The sequence below is a fragment of the Oncorhynchus gorbuscha genome, linkage group LG26 (genome assembly GCF_021184085.1).
Source record: "Oncorhynchus gorbuscha isolate QuinsamMale2020 ecotype Even-year linkage group LG26, OgorEven_v1.0, whole genome shotgun sequence".
Taxonomy (NCBI): Eukaryota; Metazoa; Chordata; class Actinopteri; order Salmoniformes; family Salmonidae; genus Oncorhynchus; species Oncorhynchus gorbuscha.
In genome coordinates, this window is record NC_060198.1 from 2,866,256 (window position 1) to 2,886,476 (window position 20,221).

The following is a 20,221-nucleotide window of genomic DNA, read 5'->3' on the forward strand; positions in this document are numbered from 1 at the left end:
CGTCTTTCAGACGTCCAAATATTTTCTAAATCTCCAATGCTCTTGTAGTGTGAGAGTTGCAATGACACGTTTTGAGAACAGTGATCAGCAATAGCCAATGAGAGCTTGCCAGGGAGATGATGATGATGATGATGGACTCTCCAGCAGGAGTGATGACTACTACTAGTATGCGTTTGTACTTGCCTTTAACCAAAGCCAAAGTATCAAATCGTTACAGCTCTGAAGTTTACTACCAGTGTTATTCAATTCCAAATGTATTGGCTAGACATTTCAACTCTGCATGGCAAGCGTGAATGTCTGACTGAAAACGTTTGAGGCTTGTCTGAGCCACATGGTTTAGAGGGCGCACCACTACGTTAGCCAGACAAAAAGAAACTACAGGAAAGACGTTGGTTAAATGTGAGCAGCTCAGCGACGTTAGGATTTTGAAAGTCGTCTCGTGTAAACCCGGCATTACAGAAGACATTGTTGCAGTGTTGTTGATAAGCTAAAGCCATCAGCTAAACAAGTCTTTTAATAACTCTGATTGCGCTTCTTGTCCAGATTAGTCACGTTTGTGTGTTGACTGTTGTATTGGCCCTGCCTCTCTGCAGGGGAGCTCTGTAACCTCATCACCCTGGACGTAGCTCATAACCAGCTGGAACATCTACCCAAGGAGATCGGCAACTGCACCCAGATCACCAACCTGGACCTACAGCACAACGAGCTACTGGACCTACCAGAAACTATAGGTGAGACTGACCGGGACCTCAGCAGTCAGAAATGTTCTCTCCTCAATGCAATCATCTGCCTATACTCTGCCTACAGGATACCAATACTGACACAGCTGCACAGTGCACATTCTTAACTGTACATTGTGACGATAAAACATTTTAGAATTGTCATTAATTGTATAATCTACAGTTTTAGGAACTGCAAGTGCTGGTATTTAATAAAAGATGGTACTTTATTGATCCCCCAGAGGGGTAATTTGATTGCACCAGCCAATACATACATACACTTGAAATGCTTAACATGATATCTAATATCTGACTTTGTTGATTGTCATTTTCGTATTTAACCGTCTCTCGTTGCAGGTAACTTGGCAAGCATAAACCGCTTGGGTCTGCGGTACAACCGGTTGTCAGCCATCCCCAGGTCGCTAGCCAAGTGCAGAGAACTGGAAGAGCTCAACCTAGAAAACAACAACATCTCTGTGTTACCAGAAGTGAGTGGTGCTTTTATTGATTGCTGCATTTAATGGTATTGTTAGGGATATAGCATATCTATCTACCTCCTTCTCTCTATCCCAGGGTCTCCTGTCTAGTCTGGTGAATCTGACCAGTCTAACCCTGGCGAGGAACTGTTTCCAGTCCTACCCGGTGGGAGGACCCTCCCAGTTCTCCACCATCTACTCTCTCAACATGGAGCACAACCGCATCAACAAGATCCCCTTTGGAATCTTCTCCAGGGCCAAAGTCCTCAGCAAACTCAACATGAAGGTAAGGATGCTGTCCATTGTTATGTGTTGTCATCTCCTTCCCTCTGTTTTGATGACTTCTAGTAAGAGGACCAAGACGATAGTCCCAGACATTATGTAGGCAGGACAAAGTCTCTTTCTTCTGACGTTAACAGTAGATAAAGGGCCTCATTGCCAAAATCCCAAACTATCCCTTTAAGGTTGACAATGGTTGGTGATGATGGTGGCTCAGGTAAAGAGGTGACATTGTTCAATAAGGTGTTGCCCATCATGTCGTCTTTCTGTTCTGGTTCTGGAATTGTTGTCATTGTTTTTTTTTTTTTTCAGGACAACCAGTTGACGTCTCTGCCTCTAGACTTTGGCACGTGGACCAGTATGGTGGAGCTCAACCTGGCCACCAATCAGCTGACAAAGATCCCTGAGGACATCTGCGGTCTCGTCTCGCTTGAGGTGAGGCCTAGATAGAATTCCCAGATGGGATCTTTCCTGAGAAATGTGGACTTACTACTTTTGATGCCGTCATCAATTCATACATTATTCAAACGGACCAGAAAATCTAAATGATTATCACTCTCCTATTTCAGCATACAGTAGGTGATCAACTATTTTGTTATTTTTAGGTCTGTAACACAAGCTACAGGTTGTGACTGTTCGCTTCAGTGTTCTGAAACATCTGGGTTTTTTTCACAGGTCTTGATATTGTCCAACAATCTTCTCAAGAAGTTGCCACATGGTATTGGCAACCTGAGGAAACTACGGGAGCTCGACTTGGAGGAGAACAAGCTGGAATCGCTCCCGAATGAAATCGCTTACCTGAAAGATTTACAGGTTTGATACTATTATGTTATTTCCCTACACTGTCACGTAAGCATTTAGGCCTACCTTTAACTAAAATGTGTTGAGTTATAAACCATTCAAAGACCACTGACAGATTTAGTGATACCGTAGTGCTGTGATGAGTCATTCCATTGACAAGTAATCTTTCTTCTACTTTTAAAGGCCCAATGCATTAAAAAAATAGATTTATATATACTTTATAGTGCCTTTGGAAAGTTCAGACCCCTTGACTTTTTCCACATTTTGTTACTTTACAGCAATATTCTGAAATTGATTCAATTGTTTTTTTCCCCTCATCAATCTAGACACAATACCCCACAATGACAAAGTGAAAAAGTTTTTTTACGGAAGTATTCAGACCCTTTGCTATGAGACTCGAAATTGAGCTCATGTGCATCCGGTTTCAATTGATCGTCCTTGATATTACTAGTCCTGAGTGGTGCAGTGGTCTAAGACACTGCATCTCAGTGCTAGAGGCGTCACAACAGACCCTGGTTCATTCCAGGCTGTATCACAACCGGCCGTGATTGGGAGTCCCAAAGGGCGGCGCACAATTGGCCCAGTGTTGTTAGGGTGTGGCCATGGTAAGCCGTTATTGTAAACAAGAAATAAACTACAACTTGATTGTTCACCTGTGGTAAATTCAATTGATTGGACATGATTGGGAAAGGTGTATATAAGCCCCCACAGTTGACAGTGCATGTCAGAGCGAAAACCAAGCCATGAGGTTGAAGGAATTGTCCGAAGAGCTCAGATTGTGCCGAGGCACAGATCTGGGGAAACCTGGCACCATCCCTATGGTGAAGCATGGTGGTGGCAGCATCCTGCTGTGGGGATGTTTTTCAGCTGCAGGGGCTGGGAGACTGGCTGGGATCGAGGCAAAGACGAACAGAGATCCTTAATGAAAACCTGGTCCAGAGCGCTCAGGACCTCCGACTGGGGCGATGGTTCACCTTCCAACAAGACAACGACCCTAAGCACACAGCCAAGATGACACAGGAGTGGCATTGGGACAACTCTCTTGAATGTTCTTGAGTAACCCGGCCAGAGCCCGGACTTGAACCCGATTGAACATCTGGAGAGACCTGAAAACAGCTGTGCAGCAACGCTCCCCATCCAACCTGACAGACATTGAGAGGATCTACAGAGAAGACTGAGAGAAACTCCCAAGCTTGTAGCGTCATACCCAAGAAGACTCAAAGCTGTAATTACTGCCAAAGGTGCTTCAACAAAGTACTAAGTAAAGGGTCTGAATACTTGTATAAATGTGTTATTTTCTAAAAACCTGTTTTTTGATTTGTCATTATGGGGTATCGTGTGTAGATTGGGGGGGACAATTGAATCTAACAAAATGTGAAAAGTCCAGGTCTGAATACTTTCCGAAGTCACTGTATATACAGAAATGCATGGACCCCTTCAAATGAGTGGATTTGGCTATTTCAGCCACACCTGTTGGTGACTGGTGTATCAATTTTAGCACACAGCCATGCAATCTCCATAGCGCAACATTGGCAGTAGAATGGCCTTAGTGTAGAGCTCTGACTTTCAACGTGGCACCGTTATAGGATGCCACCTTTCCAACAAGTCATTTCGTAAAATTTCTGTCCTTCTAGAGCTGCTACGGTCAACTGTAAGTGCTGTTATTGTGAAGCGGAAATGTCTAGGAGCAACAACTGCTCAGTTGTGAAGTGGTTGATCACACAAGCTCACAGAATGGGACCGCCGAGTACTGAAGCGTGTAGTGTAAAAATCATCTGTCCTCAGTTGCAACACTCACTACAGAGTTCCAAACTGCCTCTGGAAGCAGCGCCAGCACAACAACTGTCGGTCAGGAGTTTCATGAAATGGCTTTCCATGGCCAAGCAGCCGCACACAAGCCTAAAATCACCATGCACAATGCCACGCACCTGGAGTGGTGTAAAGCTCGCCGCCATTGGACTCTGGAGCAGTGGAAATGCATTCTCTGGAGCGATGAATCATGCTTCACCATCAAAAACACCTTTGGGATGAATTGGGACGCCGACTGTGAGCCAGGCTTAATCGCTCAACATCAGTGCCTGACCTCACTAATGCTCTTGTGGCTGAATGGAAGCCAGTCCCAACATCTAGTGGAAAGCCTTTCCAGAAGAGTGGAGGCTGTTCTAGCAGCAAAGGGGGACCAACTCTATATTAAGGCCCATGATTTTGGAATGAGATGTTTGGCGCTCAGGTGTCCACATACTTTTGTATTTCCACACTAAGGTTGGAATAATGCTGTGAAATTGTACAAATTATGATAATGCTCTTTTAGCGTAAGAGCTGTTTGAAAAGACCGTCTTTAAAATGTAAGCCTGTTTTGGTGGATTGGAGTTTTGGCCTGACATCACCAAGTGGTAAATGAGTTAATAGACACACATGACTGTAAGAAAAAGAAATGGCATATATTATTATTATTATTATTATTATTATATTATTATTATATTATATTATTATTATTATTATTTATATTATTATCATATATTATTATTATATATTATTATATTATATTATTATTATTATTATTATTATTATTATTTATTTATTATTATTTATTATTATATTATTATTATTATTATTATTATTATATATTATTGGTAAATGAGTTAATAGACTCTTATTGGTTTGGGAATCTTTCACTTGTCCCCTCCCCACTCAGACCACTCTGACACTCCTAGCACAATTGTTTCTGGAGAAATTGCTCTTGGATAATAATCTCTTTTTATTTATTTTTTATTTCTTGAAAACAATTTGATATTGATCTGCTGCATTGGACCTTTTAAATAAACCATTTTATATCTCCAGGGTTTTAACGATGGAGCTCGGATAGAATAATTTATTCACCAACGTTTCGACAGCTAAGCTGTTTTCATCATGTGATATTGACATTCCATTTTTGCTTGTATCCTCTCAGAAGCTAGTGTTGACCAATAATCAGCTGACCACGTTGCCCCGTGGGATCGGTCACCTCACCAACCTGACCCACCTGGGTCTGGGAGAGAACCTGCTGCAGCACCTGCCAGAGGAGATCGGTAAGTACATTTTACCTCATACCACTGGGTGCCGGTCTGTCTCTGCTGAGACCACTCGTTGTACTCTGTCATTTGTCAAATATACAGAAAGACTGGTACCCAGGCTACAAACAACTCTGACTAGGAGTGAATCTCAAAAGTACTTCCTTCCTCACCTGAACTCCAAATGTCATCGAGAAACAAGGAGCTTATTGGAGGTCACAAGCTTTCATTTGGATACAGAATAGAGAGAGAACTACATGTGGCCCTTTGTAGGTCAGTTGGTAGACCATGGTGCTTGTAACGCCAGGGTGGTGGTTAGATTCTCGGGACCACCCATACTTAAAATGTATGCACACATTTATTTAACCAGGTAGGTGAACCATTATTTAACCAGGTAGGCAAGTTGAGTACAAGTTCTCATTTACAATTGCGACCTGGCCATGATAAAGCAAAGTAGTTCGACACGAACAACAACCGAGAGTTACACATGGAGTAAAACAAACATACAGTATAAAAATAAGTCTATATACGACTATGACTTAGTCGCTTTGGATAAAAGCGTCTACTAGATGGCATATATTTATATATTACATATAAAATGTAACTTCAGCTAAACAGTTTAATTAGCATATTTTAGCCCCAGCGATAATTACTGTATGTACCTGATCTGTCTGTGCCTCCAGGTAGAATATAACACTCCTGTATCCTCCATCCCTCTCTCTATCCTTTCTTTCCATCCTAGGTACACTGGAGAACTTGGAGGAGCTGTACCTCAATGACAACCCCAACCTGCACAGCCTCCCGTTTGAGCTGGCCCTGTGCAGCAAGCTGTCCATCATGAGCATCGAGAACTGTCCTCTCAGCCATCTGCCCCCGCAGATTGTCGCCGGGGGCCCCTCCTTCATTATCCAGTTCCTCAAGATGCAGGGGCCCTACAGGGCCATGGTCTGATAGGGCCCGGAGGCCAAGATTGTGGTCTGAGGGCCCAGAAGGAGGCCATGGTCTGAGAGCTGATTTGATGGCAGATATACCAGGCCCACGCAAGGCCCATGATCTGACAACGGACCACGCCCATAATTGGATAGACCACGCCCATATTATGAAGGCCGACGCCCACCCAGTCACTTACCTATCCAACTACGTGTGTCATACACTGTAAAAAAAAATATAAAAAATACATCATAACAAAAACAAACTAAATGTACAAAAAGAGGAAAACATTTTCGGTTCATACATTATCTATCTATATGCGGAAAAAAACTAAACAAGTACATTTATATTGAGACTGTGCTCCAGCGTTTCTGTTGAGGAATCATAGCCATTTAGAAGGCCAACTTCTCCAATATTTTATTCCCGAATCATGTAAGACAAAACTTAAAGGGTCATTACACAACTTTTATTTTTTTTAAACATTATATTCATTAATTCCAGCACCATATGATACATAATCTGTTTTCATACATATGAAGACACTGGTATAGTGCTGGAGGTAATGAATAGGAGATTAAAAAGTGGTGGAATTGCCCTTTAATATCTCTACCACCTTTTGCCAAACCGGATCATGTATATTGAGTAACAGTGAGCTAAAGTGGCTATGATTCTTTTAACATAGAAACCAGATTCCCAATGCCAACATATTTACAGTAATTAGGTATGTATATTAGGAGAGCTTAGGATACAACTATTGTATGCAAAAATATTTGAAACTTTAATTTTTACTGCTGCTGCCATTATCAATGTTAATTTTGTCATGTCTTTTTTTCTTTTTGATATGTATATATTTTTTTTACCACTCGACTAAAGATTTGTTATCGTGAGGTTTGAGGTTAAAGAACAAAGGTCTAATGTTGTTTTTAATTTCACATTAATACGTAAAAACCAGTGCCTATATGCCCGGGAAGGTCCACTGGTTTTTCTGACGCTCTAAACACAATTGTCCATTATACAAAGGTATCATTTAGTTAAACAAATTCTTTCTAGAATTATGGTATTACTTTTTACATTTGTTTTATATTAGTTCTATCATAGTTGAATGACAATGATTCTATATAATAAAGCGGAAAAGTATACATTTGAATCAATGGCGTTCGGAGGTTTTACATTTAAAAAATAAGCAGTCATCTTTCAACAGTAAGCTAGTAATATATAAAATAAATGCAAAATCTTTAATGCTTTAAAAAAATGGACTTAACAAGTTTGACTCAAACCTTTCCAAAATGGGCAGTAATGTTGCCCTCATGTTTTAAGATATTAGATTTGTTTTTGCTTTGAGAGAAAAAATAACAAAAATAGTTAAACTATAAAAAGACAGGTGATTAGATAAGTGATCTGTAGTGATTTTTATATATTCTATAAATACTGATTGTTGCCTTGAGTGCAATTGAGTCATTGTAATGTTTACTTTTTTGCTATGTCTTCAGTGTTGGGGCTGTCATACAACGTGGAAACGATTGACCAACAACAACATATCAGGAACGTTGAAGGAAAGGTGTCAATATAACTAATGACTAACGTTGCCATGGTTACGGTCGTTAAGGTATGCCAAAAACACGAATCAAAACCCATTTGTCATTTTACATCCAGTTTCTTTGACTGCTTTTTTTAATACGCCTCTTCACGAGATCTGAAAGTTTGTTACTTGGCTTCCTTTTTTTTGTTGTCCCACACTGTCCCAGCAATGATGCTGTTCTTATGCACTTTCTAAATGACATTGGCATCATCCTCTTAACAATGACAATATCCTTATCTCCATGGTTACGTTGAACTGGGGCATTTTTGTTTCACAGTGAAGAAGTATTTTATCTCTTTGAACAGTTTCATGTACATTTTATAATGGTGTCAAATGAATATTAAGGATGAGATGACAAGCTCAAAATAAATCTAAACTAGTAAGTATGTGGAGCGTTGAATTCAAACGTTTTGGCTTTCGTCCTATCAATCTTGATGGAAAATATTAGCTTGAACTGTGTATGTCCAATAAGGGTCTTATTGATATGTTTAAAAATGTATTAAAGTACCCCATATCTTGCTCATATGTACTACAAGCAAAAATGTTTTGTCAAATTATTGCAATTCATTGAGATCCACATTGTAAAATGTAAATCATTTTCTGTTACTATAATTGTTTTGACACTGTATTGGGTTAGTATTATATCACGTGACTGTACATTAAAATCCCAACTAAGGTAGATCAAACCAAAAGCTTTTTTGGTTTTGGAAATGTGTTGCGTCCAAGCTTTGTACTCAATCATCTTTTAGTATTTATTTTCAATCAAGTGTGGGTCTAGTTTTTTGGCAGCAGCTTACGATTACAGTTTCGATGTGGGTTGTGGACTGCTAAGAAAAATGAGGCCTGGGCAGAGCACACACCCAGACAAAATGTATTGCTGCTTCTAATCCTACCAGCAGAACCTGTTGCTGCTTGAAAAATATGCTGTAAACGATTGATGGGGCGGGAAAAGTGAGATCTATCCTTAACAAAAATCAACATCGATATACAAGACTCGTACAGTAGCCTGGCTGGGAAGATTGACCTCTGCCCTTGACCTCTGAGTTTGGGGTCACATGAGGTCTGGTGGTTTTCAAACAGATCAAATTGTTTGGACCGACGTACAACAAGGAAAAACCAAGGTGCATATTTGAGCCTATAACGACGCAGTTACAACAATACTTTTTTGAAAAGACAAAAAAATGTAAAAAGGGCTTTCTTCTCGTTCACGCTCAAAGAACACCACCAGAGGCATTGCATTCCTGGTTTTATATTTTAAAAAAGCTTCGGAAGAGAAAAAAAAAATGTAAATTTTTTGGGGGGGATTGGTTGTGTATTTATGTTTTAGCTATAAACAAAATGGAATCATTGTGAAAATGCCTTCAGTGAGATGTGCATTAGGGTATGCAGCGAGAGAAACGCTGTTGTCCCCTATAATGTTGAGTCTGTTTTTGTTCATATTTGTATCTATGTGCCATTTGCAAGGTGAGGGGACGTATGTCTAGAGAACCTGAGACATAATCGTCATTCAGAAAAGCATTTATCAAAACAAGGAATGTAAGTTCAAATGCGCTTTTTGAAAAAGAAATGTGTGACAGTCTAGGTTTGGGGGTGGTCATATTTTGGATTGTTGTATCTGAGGTTGATGACGAAGAGGTATTGTTCTGATGCATCCTAATGATTTGGAGACAACTAGGTGGTGTTTATTTTTCAATCGTCTGATTTTGGGTCATAGAAAGTGTAATAATCATGGCCATTTTTTTTCTTTTAGCAAAATGTATTTTGTGTCTCAATCCTTTTTCTTGCCTGACTATTGTGTAGGAAACCAAGCATGTTAAAATAATTTGACATGTTTTTTTTGTCTGGGTTGGAACTACGTTGATGTGGTGAGTCGTTGTATATAGAAGACCAGCTAATGTTGCTACTATTTGGTATCTGCAAAAATGTTTCCTGTAGATTTATTTTGTACATTTCACAGTATTTGAAACATTGTGCAGCCAGCAATGCTTTACCTACCTATTCTTTATCAAGCAGCCTTAACTGTTAAACCTTGTTATTAACCCTTATTTGTGTCTGTGGCTGTAGTAGAGAACTTTCATTGTCTGTCCTTTCTTGCTCTCTGCATGCATATTTGAACCTGACCTGATGATTGATTGACAGTTCACATAAGCACTCTCCAAACTGAATTCTGTGTTCAGTTTCATTATTCTGGAACACTAGTGAGCAATAGTGAAACAACACAATTCAGTTCAGATTCCATGCTAGCTACAGGTCACCCCAAACAATCCCTATACCAGTGGTCTCCAACCCTGTTCCTGGAGTGCTACTGTCCTGTAGGTTTTTGCTCCAACCCTAAACTAACGCACCTGATTCTAATAATTAGCTGGTTGATAAACTGAATCAGGTTAGTTACAACGGGGGTTGGAGCAAAAACCAACATTCATTTGACTGCCTTAAGTCGTGCACCAAGCATCACCTCTCCCTCAGCTTTCACCCAGTCAGACCTTCAGTCACTTGGCTCTTTTTACTCACGTAAAACAGAAAATCAGTTTGATATAAAATCGGGGAAAATGCTTTCCCCAACCTTTTATGTGACCAGTCACCTGACCAGGAAAAACTAAGGCTAATACTTTATTATTGGCTACAGCCAATAATAACTATATGGCCCAGGACCCCCCTTCTCAGGTCACAGCAGGGTTAGGAATAACTCCTGGCCCTAGGCCTATACACAAGTGAGTTGACTGTTTAATGGTCAGAAATGAGATTGATCGACTATGTTCCAGAACACCACGCTGTTTTTTAAAGGTTCTCTTTTCTGTCTACCAATATGAGTACAGGATATATGCAGACCTGACTACGGTGGCCACCATGGTCCAAGTAGCGTATGTAAGAGAATTGGAAAAATGGTGACATGACATATTTATTTTACCTTAACATTCTACTGTTTAGTACCGAGAGACATGCCTTCACTAAATATTACTTGGCAAATGAAATTAGAAAAAGGATTTGTTTGCTTGGTCGTAAATGACACAATTTTTAATCAAAGCCGACCCATTGTAAAGAAAATTATTCAGACTCAAGTTTGCAAAATGGGTGACAAACTGTAATGTTTGACGTTCTGCATGTACATACATCTTTTTAATTAATAAACCTATAAACATTTACAAATTGAAAAAAAAGTGACTTGTAATTTTTTTTTTTTTTGCTTTCACCAAAAAGTACTGCGAAATGAACATGGTTGGTTGTTTGCCGGTCACATTGAGAGAGCAGAACAGAGCTGCCTATGTCCTCAAGTAATTCCTATTTTTGTCTTTGTTATTTTTTCCCCTTCTTCTCTGTAACTGAATTTGTATTTCTTTTCAAAACACATGAAGCAGCATTTAAGCCAAGAGTCCTGCACAGTATATGACATTTTAGCAATGCAAGGGCACAATTTCAAAATCCCAATCATACAGAAGAGAATGGCACTTAGACCGTTTACACAGGCAGCATAATTCTGATCTTTTTTTCCCAGTAATTGGTCTTTAGACCAATCACACACGATTTTTTCACATCAGCTCTTTTTCAGAGCTACTCTGATTGGTCAAAAGACCAATTAGTGAAAAAATATCAGAATTGGGCTCCCTGTCTAAATGCAGCCCAAGTGTCTGTCTCAAAGTAAGAGTGCTGATGTAGGGTCCCTTTCACCCTTTAGATCATATTGAATAAGATTATATGGACAGGTGGAGACCTGATCCTAGATCAGCACTCCTACTGTGAGATGCTTTTTGAACACTGGCCCAGAGTCCCACCTGTCCATGTAATCTTATTCAGTATGATCTAAAGGGTGAAACGGATCCTACATCAGCAGCACACCTACTCTGGAACACTTGATACGTAGGGTGCCCAAACTTGTTGCCTGAAGCTAAATTAAAAACGAAACTCATATAGGCTTTGGATTGTTGCTATACCGTCTAGGCCCAGAATGTTTTTGGGCTACGTAGATTCTAGAAGCATTTTCTACATTATCCGGTACTAGCTACATTGTCTGGCCCTTTTGCTAAAGGTAAAAATTGAGTTCAGTATATATCTTTGGTAGTGAAGTGCATTCAATATCTCTGTCTATTATAGACAGCAGTATCCGCTGGGGACCGTTGAACAGTATGTTAGTCAGCAGGGATCCATTTCAATTCAGTTCATTCCTGATGTTTGCTGAAATTACATAGAGGAGCATTGAGGGAAATTGGAAAATTGATTTTGTACTTCTTGACTTAATTTAAAATGGAATTGATTTATTATCATGTTAGTCAGTTAACCAACCCCCCCCCCCCCAGAAAACAGAAAAAGCAGTGGAAATGTTTCCCATATTTGAAAAAGAGGCGATATTGTGCCTTTTTTCATATGTTCAGGACTGGGCTGTTATCTCTCAAATGTCTCTTTTGTACCTAGAAAAACGTGTGTGTCATTTGTTGTCATTCGAGTGTACAAACTTCATCATTTCAGAATGTTTTGATGTTTGTATATTACTCCCATTATGCCTGCACAATGCTTTGGTTTTCATTTTCTATTTGAGGTTTTCCCACTATTTGTCAAATTGTGGAATTTAAGCTCTGAAAAAAAAACAGATAAATGTACTTTTAATCCAATGAATTGTAATGTGCAGTTTGTTACTTGTTGAACATAAAGAAAACAGTTACCATGTCTCTGTCTTGAATGTATAATGATGTTGTATGGATGTGTTGTTCTTTCAAATGAGAAAATATAACTGACCACTATATCAGTTTCCCGGCCAAAGATTAAGCCTGGTCATGGACTAAAAGCTAACTCAATTAGGCTTAATTAGTGTGTGGGAGACTGCCCCTATATTGTCCAATTGGATAAAGCGATAGCAAATTCATAGACTGGTAGTGTCTTGCTGTTTCAATACAGTCTTACATTAGTTCAATATCTTCCTCTTATTTCACTTATGGCACACGACCGTTTATCCCAAATTGCACCCTATACAATGCACTGCACTACTTTTGACTAGGGTCCCTGGGGTTACAGTCAAAAGTAGTGCACTATATTGGGAAAAGCGTGCCATTTGGGGATGCATACATACAGTAAGGTTACGTCAGACTGACCAATGAAAGGTCTAAACCGCAATCGAAGAGCAATAACAGGCACGTAGAATATCTGAATGACTAACTTTGTGTAGAGCTGTAGTCGAGTGGTGACATTCATGGCACATGTACAACTCCCCACTGTTCAATCTCACATCCACTCATTCTTCTGTACTGATGCTTCCCTGCCTCCCACTCTGTTTCCAAACTGTCTAAATAAAAACGATATATACATAATTACACTTTCTATTTATATGGATGGGTACGTCTGACTTTGATTCAATATTACAGTTGATGAATTATGAATAAGTAGATGGATATGGTCTGTAATAAAACTGGAAATGGTACTTCTCAATCTCGACACGTTCCATTCTATTGCACCTGTACCCAGAGAGGCGAAAACGGCTCTGCCTGTCCCAATACAAGAGCGTCCCCTACTGGATCATTGAAAACATGGTCCCTCACATCTCGACTCCAGTCAACGTCATTTACTTTCACCCTTCAACTTCTAAATGTATTTGAATTCTAGTCAGATTGAGGTTTTTGACTGGGGTTTCAGAATACATTACATTAGATATATTACAAGTGAGGTACGTTTTTTTCTCTTCTGTCTTGTCGTTTGCCATTTAAGCCACCACGAAAAAATGGAGAAAGTATCTGGTAAAATAACTGGTAAAGTATCACAATACTTCATGTGTCATCTGAACTGGAAGTCCAAATTTGGACAGCAATTAGCACGTGATGATGATGTTGCATCGGAGTACATTACAATTTAGTGCATTAACCAAATACCTTGCCTAAAGATTTACCTAGGATAGTCCTTTCTTAACCTTTTTAAATTGTGTCAAATATGTGACGCTTTTGCATTTTTAAAAATGTTTTATGGTAGAACAGAAGTTGGAAGCACCTATGGTCTTATTAGAAAAGGTCAAAGTTAAAACGCATAATAGTTCATATTGTTTTCAGTAAAAGCATAGAGTACTATGTGGTATAATTCGATACTTAACGGTAGGTTTTACAATCCTGAATGTCACATAACATCAGTGGTGATGGCGCGCCTCAGGCTATTTTTTCCAAAGCGAATCCGAGAGAGACCGACGCCGGGCGCGGAAGCTTTTTCAAAAGACGACAGGTGTCACTGTGTCCTCGCGCTCCAGCCGCACGCTGACGCATGATCACTAGCAGTGATGTTTACTCAAAACACAGGATTCCGCTGTCATATGATATCACACTAACAACACCTTCCTCCACTCACCAACTACACATGATATGATAGAAAAGCTTTATACTGATAGAAGGCTATGTTATTGAAAGTACCTGTTCCAAAATGGAAGAGTGGCTAAATTGGGCATAGCCTACCTCTTGGTGTTATCACTCTTCAAGTTGATCCAATGCGGTCTGTCTCAATGACATATGTTACAATATGCAGAAATCGCTCTGCCATTTCCTGGTTGCTAAAATCCTTATAGCCTAATTTCAGTTTGTGACAAAACAAGCAATTGTATCATCTAATATGTTTTCAATAACCACAAATATTGTTTTTTTTCAGTTGTTTAAAGCGGGTGTGCAAAATCGAAAATAAAATACACGAAAACTAAACTTAAGAACAGGAAGCATAGAAGTAGTGCACATGGAACAGATCTATCGCTTCTTAGACTTGCTTTCAATGAAAAGGACAGATCTGTAACTCACATTTCGCGGTCGTCCATCAATGTTGATCCATCAATGATCACCACATGGGCTGACATTGGTTATTTTACCCTATAGGCTAACTATTAAACTTAGGCTAAAGCCAATGTTAACTGGTCAATAGTTTACTGCTTAGTCTATAATTATCTTACCATTGACTATGAACCCCAGCCCCTTTCGTTTTTTTCTGTATCGTTTTAACAGTTTTAGAATGGTTGGTGTGACAATAAATGGTGCTTGAAATGGGTTGGTTCGTGAACGGAATGGAGTTGGCGCGCGCCAAGTAAATAAAAAGCCTGTGTTTAATTTCCACGTGGTGTAGGTTCCGGGTGCTGCTATAGCAACGCAGTTCTGGGTGGTTGGGGTTATAAATAGAGGGCGTGGCAGAACTGAGTTTGGAGTGGCCAACAGTAGCATAGTAGGGCGATAGTCTTCACTGATAGAACCGACAGCGACAGCGACAGCGGCAGCAGGAGCAGCAGCCACAGGATAACGTGATTACGGCTCTATTAGCTCTCCGCTAGTGAGACAGACTTAGATACAGAGCTGTGCAGAGGAGAACTGACTGTGAAACCTTAGCTCGCGCTCGTCCATGGAACACAGAAGAGATGCGTGAGAAGCCAGCTGATTCGGGTAACTGACCTGCATGAAGAAGTTGCTCACTGTCCATTCTATTGTCGGCCACTCAAAAGGACCCAAGTGACACAGCACAATGCTTGAGGTAAGAGTTATATTTAGTGTGTACCTGCTATATTCTTGGAAAGTATAACTAGAGAGTTATGTTGTATTTGTGTAAATTGACAGTTAAGGCATCTCCAGTTCCTGCTAAAATTCTTACTTCTGCACCTCCTATTTTTCAGATGAAGTGACAGTCAGCTGTATTCAACCTAAACTTCTTGATCGACCAACATGCAATGGAGCGAAAAATAACTCAAACAAAAACACTGAAGAGTCCCACACCCTCACTTTCCAGTCTTCCAGTTGCAAACTACATGGTCTCCTGGATGACATTTGCTGACCTTACATGATTGTAATGATCTAAGGAGAATCAATGGCGGGGTGGGACAACATGACGAACGTGACCAATGAGACTCTTACAAGCACGACCATCATGAGCAACATGACCAATGAGACCATCCTTTGGGGTCCGCCCTATAGCCTCCAGATCTCGTTGCCCCTAACGATCCTGGTCGGGATGCTCATCCTATTGACAGTCTTCGGCAATGTCTTAGTGGTCATTGCTGTGTTTACTAGCCGGGCCCTGAAGGCCCCTCAGAACCTCTTCCTGGTTTCGTTGGCGTCGGCGGACATTTTGGTTGCAACCCTGGTCATTCCCTTCTCCCTGGCCAATGAACTCATGGGCTACTGGTACTTTGGTAAAGTCTGGTGCGAGATCTACCTTGCACTGGACGTTCTCTTCTGTACGGCATCCATCGCCCATCTGTGCGCCATTAGTCTGGACAGGTACTGGTCAATCACCAAGGCCATCGAGTACAACCTGAAACGGACACCGCGCAGGATCAAGTGCATCATCGTCATCGTGTGGGTCATCGCCGCGGTGATCTCGTTCCCGCCCCTCATCAGCATGGAGAAGGAGAGCGATAAAGAGGAGGGGCCGGTGTGTAAGATCAACGAAGACAAGTGGTACATGATCTCGTCCAGTATCGGCTCGTTCTTCGTGCCCTGCATCATCATGATCCTCGTTTACATCCGGATCTATCAGATCGCTAAGAAACGGACGCGGGTACCACCGGGCGACCGGAAACCCAAAATGGCGGCCGCAGTGTCGCCGGTGACGGGCAAGAAGGAGAACGGAGTTGGGGGAGTCGGAGGTGACCAACACGCTTGTCACGAGAAGCTCAACGGAGAGCAAGGAGACAGAGAGGGGGATGAACACAGAGGAGAGGACGAGAAAGAAGGGGAGATAAACGGCGTGGACATGGAGGACTCCTCGTCGTCTGACCACCAGGTCAACAACCCCTGTTCTATCAAGAAGAAGAAACGCACGGCAAAAACCAAACTGAGCCAGATCAAACCAGGAGTGGACCACCCGGCGCTGCCTAAACTGGTGGTGAGACAGAGCTCTAAGGGGAGTCGATGGAAGGGGAGACAGAACAGGGAGAAACGGTTCACCTTCGTCTTGGCTGTGGTCATTGGAGTTTTTGTTGTTTGCTGGTTCCCCTTCTTCTTTACCTACACTCTGACGGCGCTCTGTGACTCGTGTTACATACCTGACACACTGTTTAAATTCTTCTTCTGGTTCGGCTACTGTAACAGTTCAGCCAATCCCATTATCTATACAATCTTCAACAATGACTTCCGAAGATCTTTTAAAAAGATTCTCTGCAGGGATAAACGAAGAATGGTATGATTAGACTTGGGACTTTTTGGTTGTTTGTATGTTTTTTATTTTAAATATAAATTGTTATCGTGCATGGTCGGATCCGTGGCTTTAAACAAATAATGTACCTACCTGTGACAAAACATCTACATGTTTTATGTTGCAAAGGCTTTTGGGGGAAAGACTAAAACCCACTACAGTACGTGCAGTAAAAGCATCAAAATGTGTTTTTTCCAAAAGGTCGGCAGCACTACGCCACACCACAGCTTGGAAACAAACTATCCTGTGAATACAGACTTTAAAAAAGCTCAACCATTCCAGCCACGTTCATCCAACATTCAACTAATGTTTTTCTACAGTTTTGTGAATGTTTGAATCACAATATTGGATAAACGTGGCCAGGAGTATGATGCTATATGTAGTATTTTATGATATGTTGATATGATGTTGAAATAATTGTCTCTTTCTGAGCCACCTTGGTGTGTTCTATTCATTGTTATTGAAACACACGGCCATTTCATATGATATCAAGCTACATCTGGGAGAATGGTTTACCATAGTTATGTTAAAGAATAAATATCTCTCAATGACCATTGTCATGGTTTCTGAACTCTTATATGAAGGTCAACTCTGAGATGACAGCATCACAATAGTATACGTGGTCACACACACACACACACTGGTAGTTAGGCAGTTATGAGAGCAGGTCTCATCTATGTTGCAGAGTAACGTATCATTTAGAGTTCCACGTACCGCCGCCTCACGCATCATTAAACCCAGGATGTGGATCTAGCTGGCTCATCAAACCAGAACCTGATAGACTGGTCATGGGCAGAACACTCACAAACAAACACACACTCTCTCTCGCTCTCTCTAACTACTGAGCTCACATTTAAAGAAGACATCAAATGAATGTTAGTCTAATCCTAGCTATGAATGTTAGTCTAGACCTAGCTGTGAATGTTAGTCTAGACCTAGCTGTGAATGTTAGTCTAGCCCTGGCTATTAATGTTAGTCTAACCCTAGCTATGAATGTTAGTCTAGCCCTGGCTATTAATGTTAGTCTAACCCTAGCTATGAATGTTAGTCTAGCCCTGGCTATTAATGTTAGTCTAACCCTAGCTATGAATGTTAGTCTAGCCTTAGCTATGAATGTTAGTCTAGCCCTAGTTAGTCTAGCCCTAGTTATGTTAGTCTAGCCCTGGCTATGAATGTTAGTCTCATAGCTCATAGAGGAGCACAGCATGGTTTTTAAATACCAATATCGTCTGTGTGAAGATATTGGCTATGTTCCCTCATTTTCAGGCAGAGAAACAGACCATAGACTTTTTTTGGTATATTTTTCACTCCAAACAAACCACCACGCTCTGTGTTCGTTCACTTGGGCCACATAACAAGAACCTCATATGAATCAGCTCAACTAACAGACCTGCTGGTAAGTCTACAACCCTCCTCCCCCCCACCCACACACACACACACACACACACACACACACACACACACACACACACACACACACACACACACACACACACACACACACACACACACACACACACACACACACACACACACACACACACACACACACACACACACACACACACACATCCCTCATGGTGATAGATCAACAAACCTGAGTGCTCATTTGTCACCAAGAGGGCCCAACCAATCAAAATAAAGGAATCAATGTCACCCTCTTTCCTGCCATCTCGGACATATCAATTGAAGTTAGGAGGAGATGCTGTGGAGCTGGAATCACATTTGACCTGACTGCCTCACTGGTGATGTTATAATACCGTATAGTGGAGGAGGGAAATGATGATGAATCCAACACACCTGCGTAATATTCTGACCTCCAGGGCACTTTCAGCAAAAAACATCAGCTTTTTCAAGGGGCCTACCCAAACATACCAATCAATATCATCGGAGCAGAATAGGGAAATAGGATTATGGGCATTGGTGTGATGATGAATTGTACAAAGCTGAAAAACATACGCACATCCAGGTACTTTTCTCAGGTACTGGAGTTGTAGGCAAACTAATGGACAACAGGAAGGAACACGCTGCACACTGCTGCTCATGCTCCCAGGTGATATTTATTAACAACAAGGTTTCGACCCCTAGGTCTTCATCAGGCATCCATATCCCAGGTGGGGGTGGAAGGTCCTATATATAGGGGCAGTACTCTGTGACATCACTTCCGGAAACAGGAGGTAAAAGAAATGATAACATAGTTTCCCAATATTAACATTCAATGTATCAATATATATGATCATACACAGGGAATGTGATCAATATTTACAGTAATATACATACATACAATATTCAATTAGGATTTTTTTTAAACAGTTTAGAAATATTGAAACTATAAAAAGGGTTTCAAGTCAAATTCGTCATTAAGGCCAAGAGGAGACAGTGTGTTCAGCCTGTGAATCCAGAAAGATTCCTTTTGAAGAAGTTTCCTCTCAGTGTCCCCTCCCCAGCGTGACATCTTGACCATTTATATTCCAATGTATCTCAGAGAACTAATAGGAAGTCCAGCTTGTACAAAATGAGCAGCAACCAGATGTGTTGTCTCACCTGTCCATATGTTGCTGCGGTGCTCACTGATCTGTGTCTTAAGGCTTCTATGGGTTTTCTCTGTGTAAGACAACATGGAAATAACACTGGTGGACATGCAAGTAATCAGGCCCTTATTCTTAAACCTTTGGGGGGTGAATGAGTTGCATTTGTACGTGAAGCTGCATTGAGCACATCAGCCACATTTGTAATTACCCTCTGGAACCTTGTCCAAAAACGTTTCCCTTTCCTCTCGTGGGTAATCAGATTTAACCACAATATCTCTCACGCTTGGGGGTCTTTTAAAAACCATGCGTTGGGGATATTTAAAATGGGTTTCAATTGTGGGTCGGTATCAATAATGTACCAGTGCTTCCTGATAATGTCCTTAAATGCCTTCTCCAATGGTGAGTATTGGATAAAGCATGAATTGACTGATAGTGAGATTTTGAATAAGTGAACGTGGATGAAAGCTGTCACCACTAAGGAGGGTAATTCTGTCCATAGGTTTCCTATACAGATCTGCAGAGAGGGAGGTTTTGTCCTGAATAACCATCACACCTGGAAAACAGATTTGCAATAGGTCATAGTTAATGCTGAAGGGAAGGTGTTCATTCATAGAGTTTAGGTAAGCATGGAATTCCAAAAGTTCTTCCTGGGTGCCTGTATAGATCACAAAAATGTCATCCAAATATCTCAGAATTAGGAGAATATTGGAGAGAAAAGGGTTACAGT

General features: G+C 40.8%; 2 protein-coding genes across 4 annotated transcripts in view; both read left to right on the plus strand.

Annotated features, from left to right (window-relative positions):
- The window catches only part of shoc2 (SHOC2 leucine rich repeat scaffold protein), a 29,865-nt gene extending 17,355 nt beyond the window's left edge, over positions 1 to 12,510 (plus strand). For all 3 annotated transcript variants that reach the window (XM_046330060.1, XM_046330061.1, XM_046330062.1), the window contains 7 exons: positions 594 to 731; positions 1,077 to 1,207; positions 1,293 to 1,481; positions 1,787 to 1,909; positions 2,150 to 2,287; positions 5,226 to 5,343; positions 6,068 to 12,510. In XM_046330060.1, coding sequence (XP_046186016.1) covers positions 594 to 731; positions 1,077 to 1,207; positions 1,293 to 1,481; positions 1,787 to 1,909; positions 2,150 to 2,287; positions 5,226 to 5,343; positions 6,068 to 6,276 — 1,046 coding nt within the window. In that variant the 3' untranslated portion in view covers positions 6,277 to 12,510. The remainder of the gene's footprint in view (positions 1 to 593; positions 732 to 1,076; positions 1,208 to 1,292; positions 1,482 to 1,786; positions 1,910 to 2,149; positions 2,288 to 5,225; positions 5,344 to 6,067) is intronic.
- A 2,465-nt stretch (positions 12,511 to 14,975) lies between these two features.
- On the plus strand, positions 14,976 to 17,520 carry adra2a (adrenoceptor alpha 2A). Its single transcript, XM_046331388.1, has 2 exons — positions 14,976 to 15,304; positions 15,444 to 17,520. Exon 2 carries the CDS (start codon positions 15,635 to 15,637, stop codon positions 16,952 to 16,954), a length of 1,320 nt encoding a protein of 439 aa, XP_046187344.1. The 5' UTR covers positions 14,976 to 15,304; positions 15,444 to 15,634; the 3' UTR covers positions 16,955 to 17,520.
- Positions 17,521 to 20,221: the final 2,701 nt, after the last annotated feature.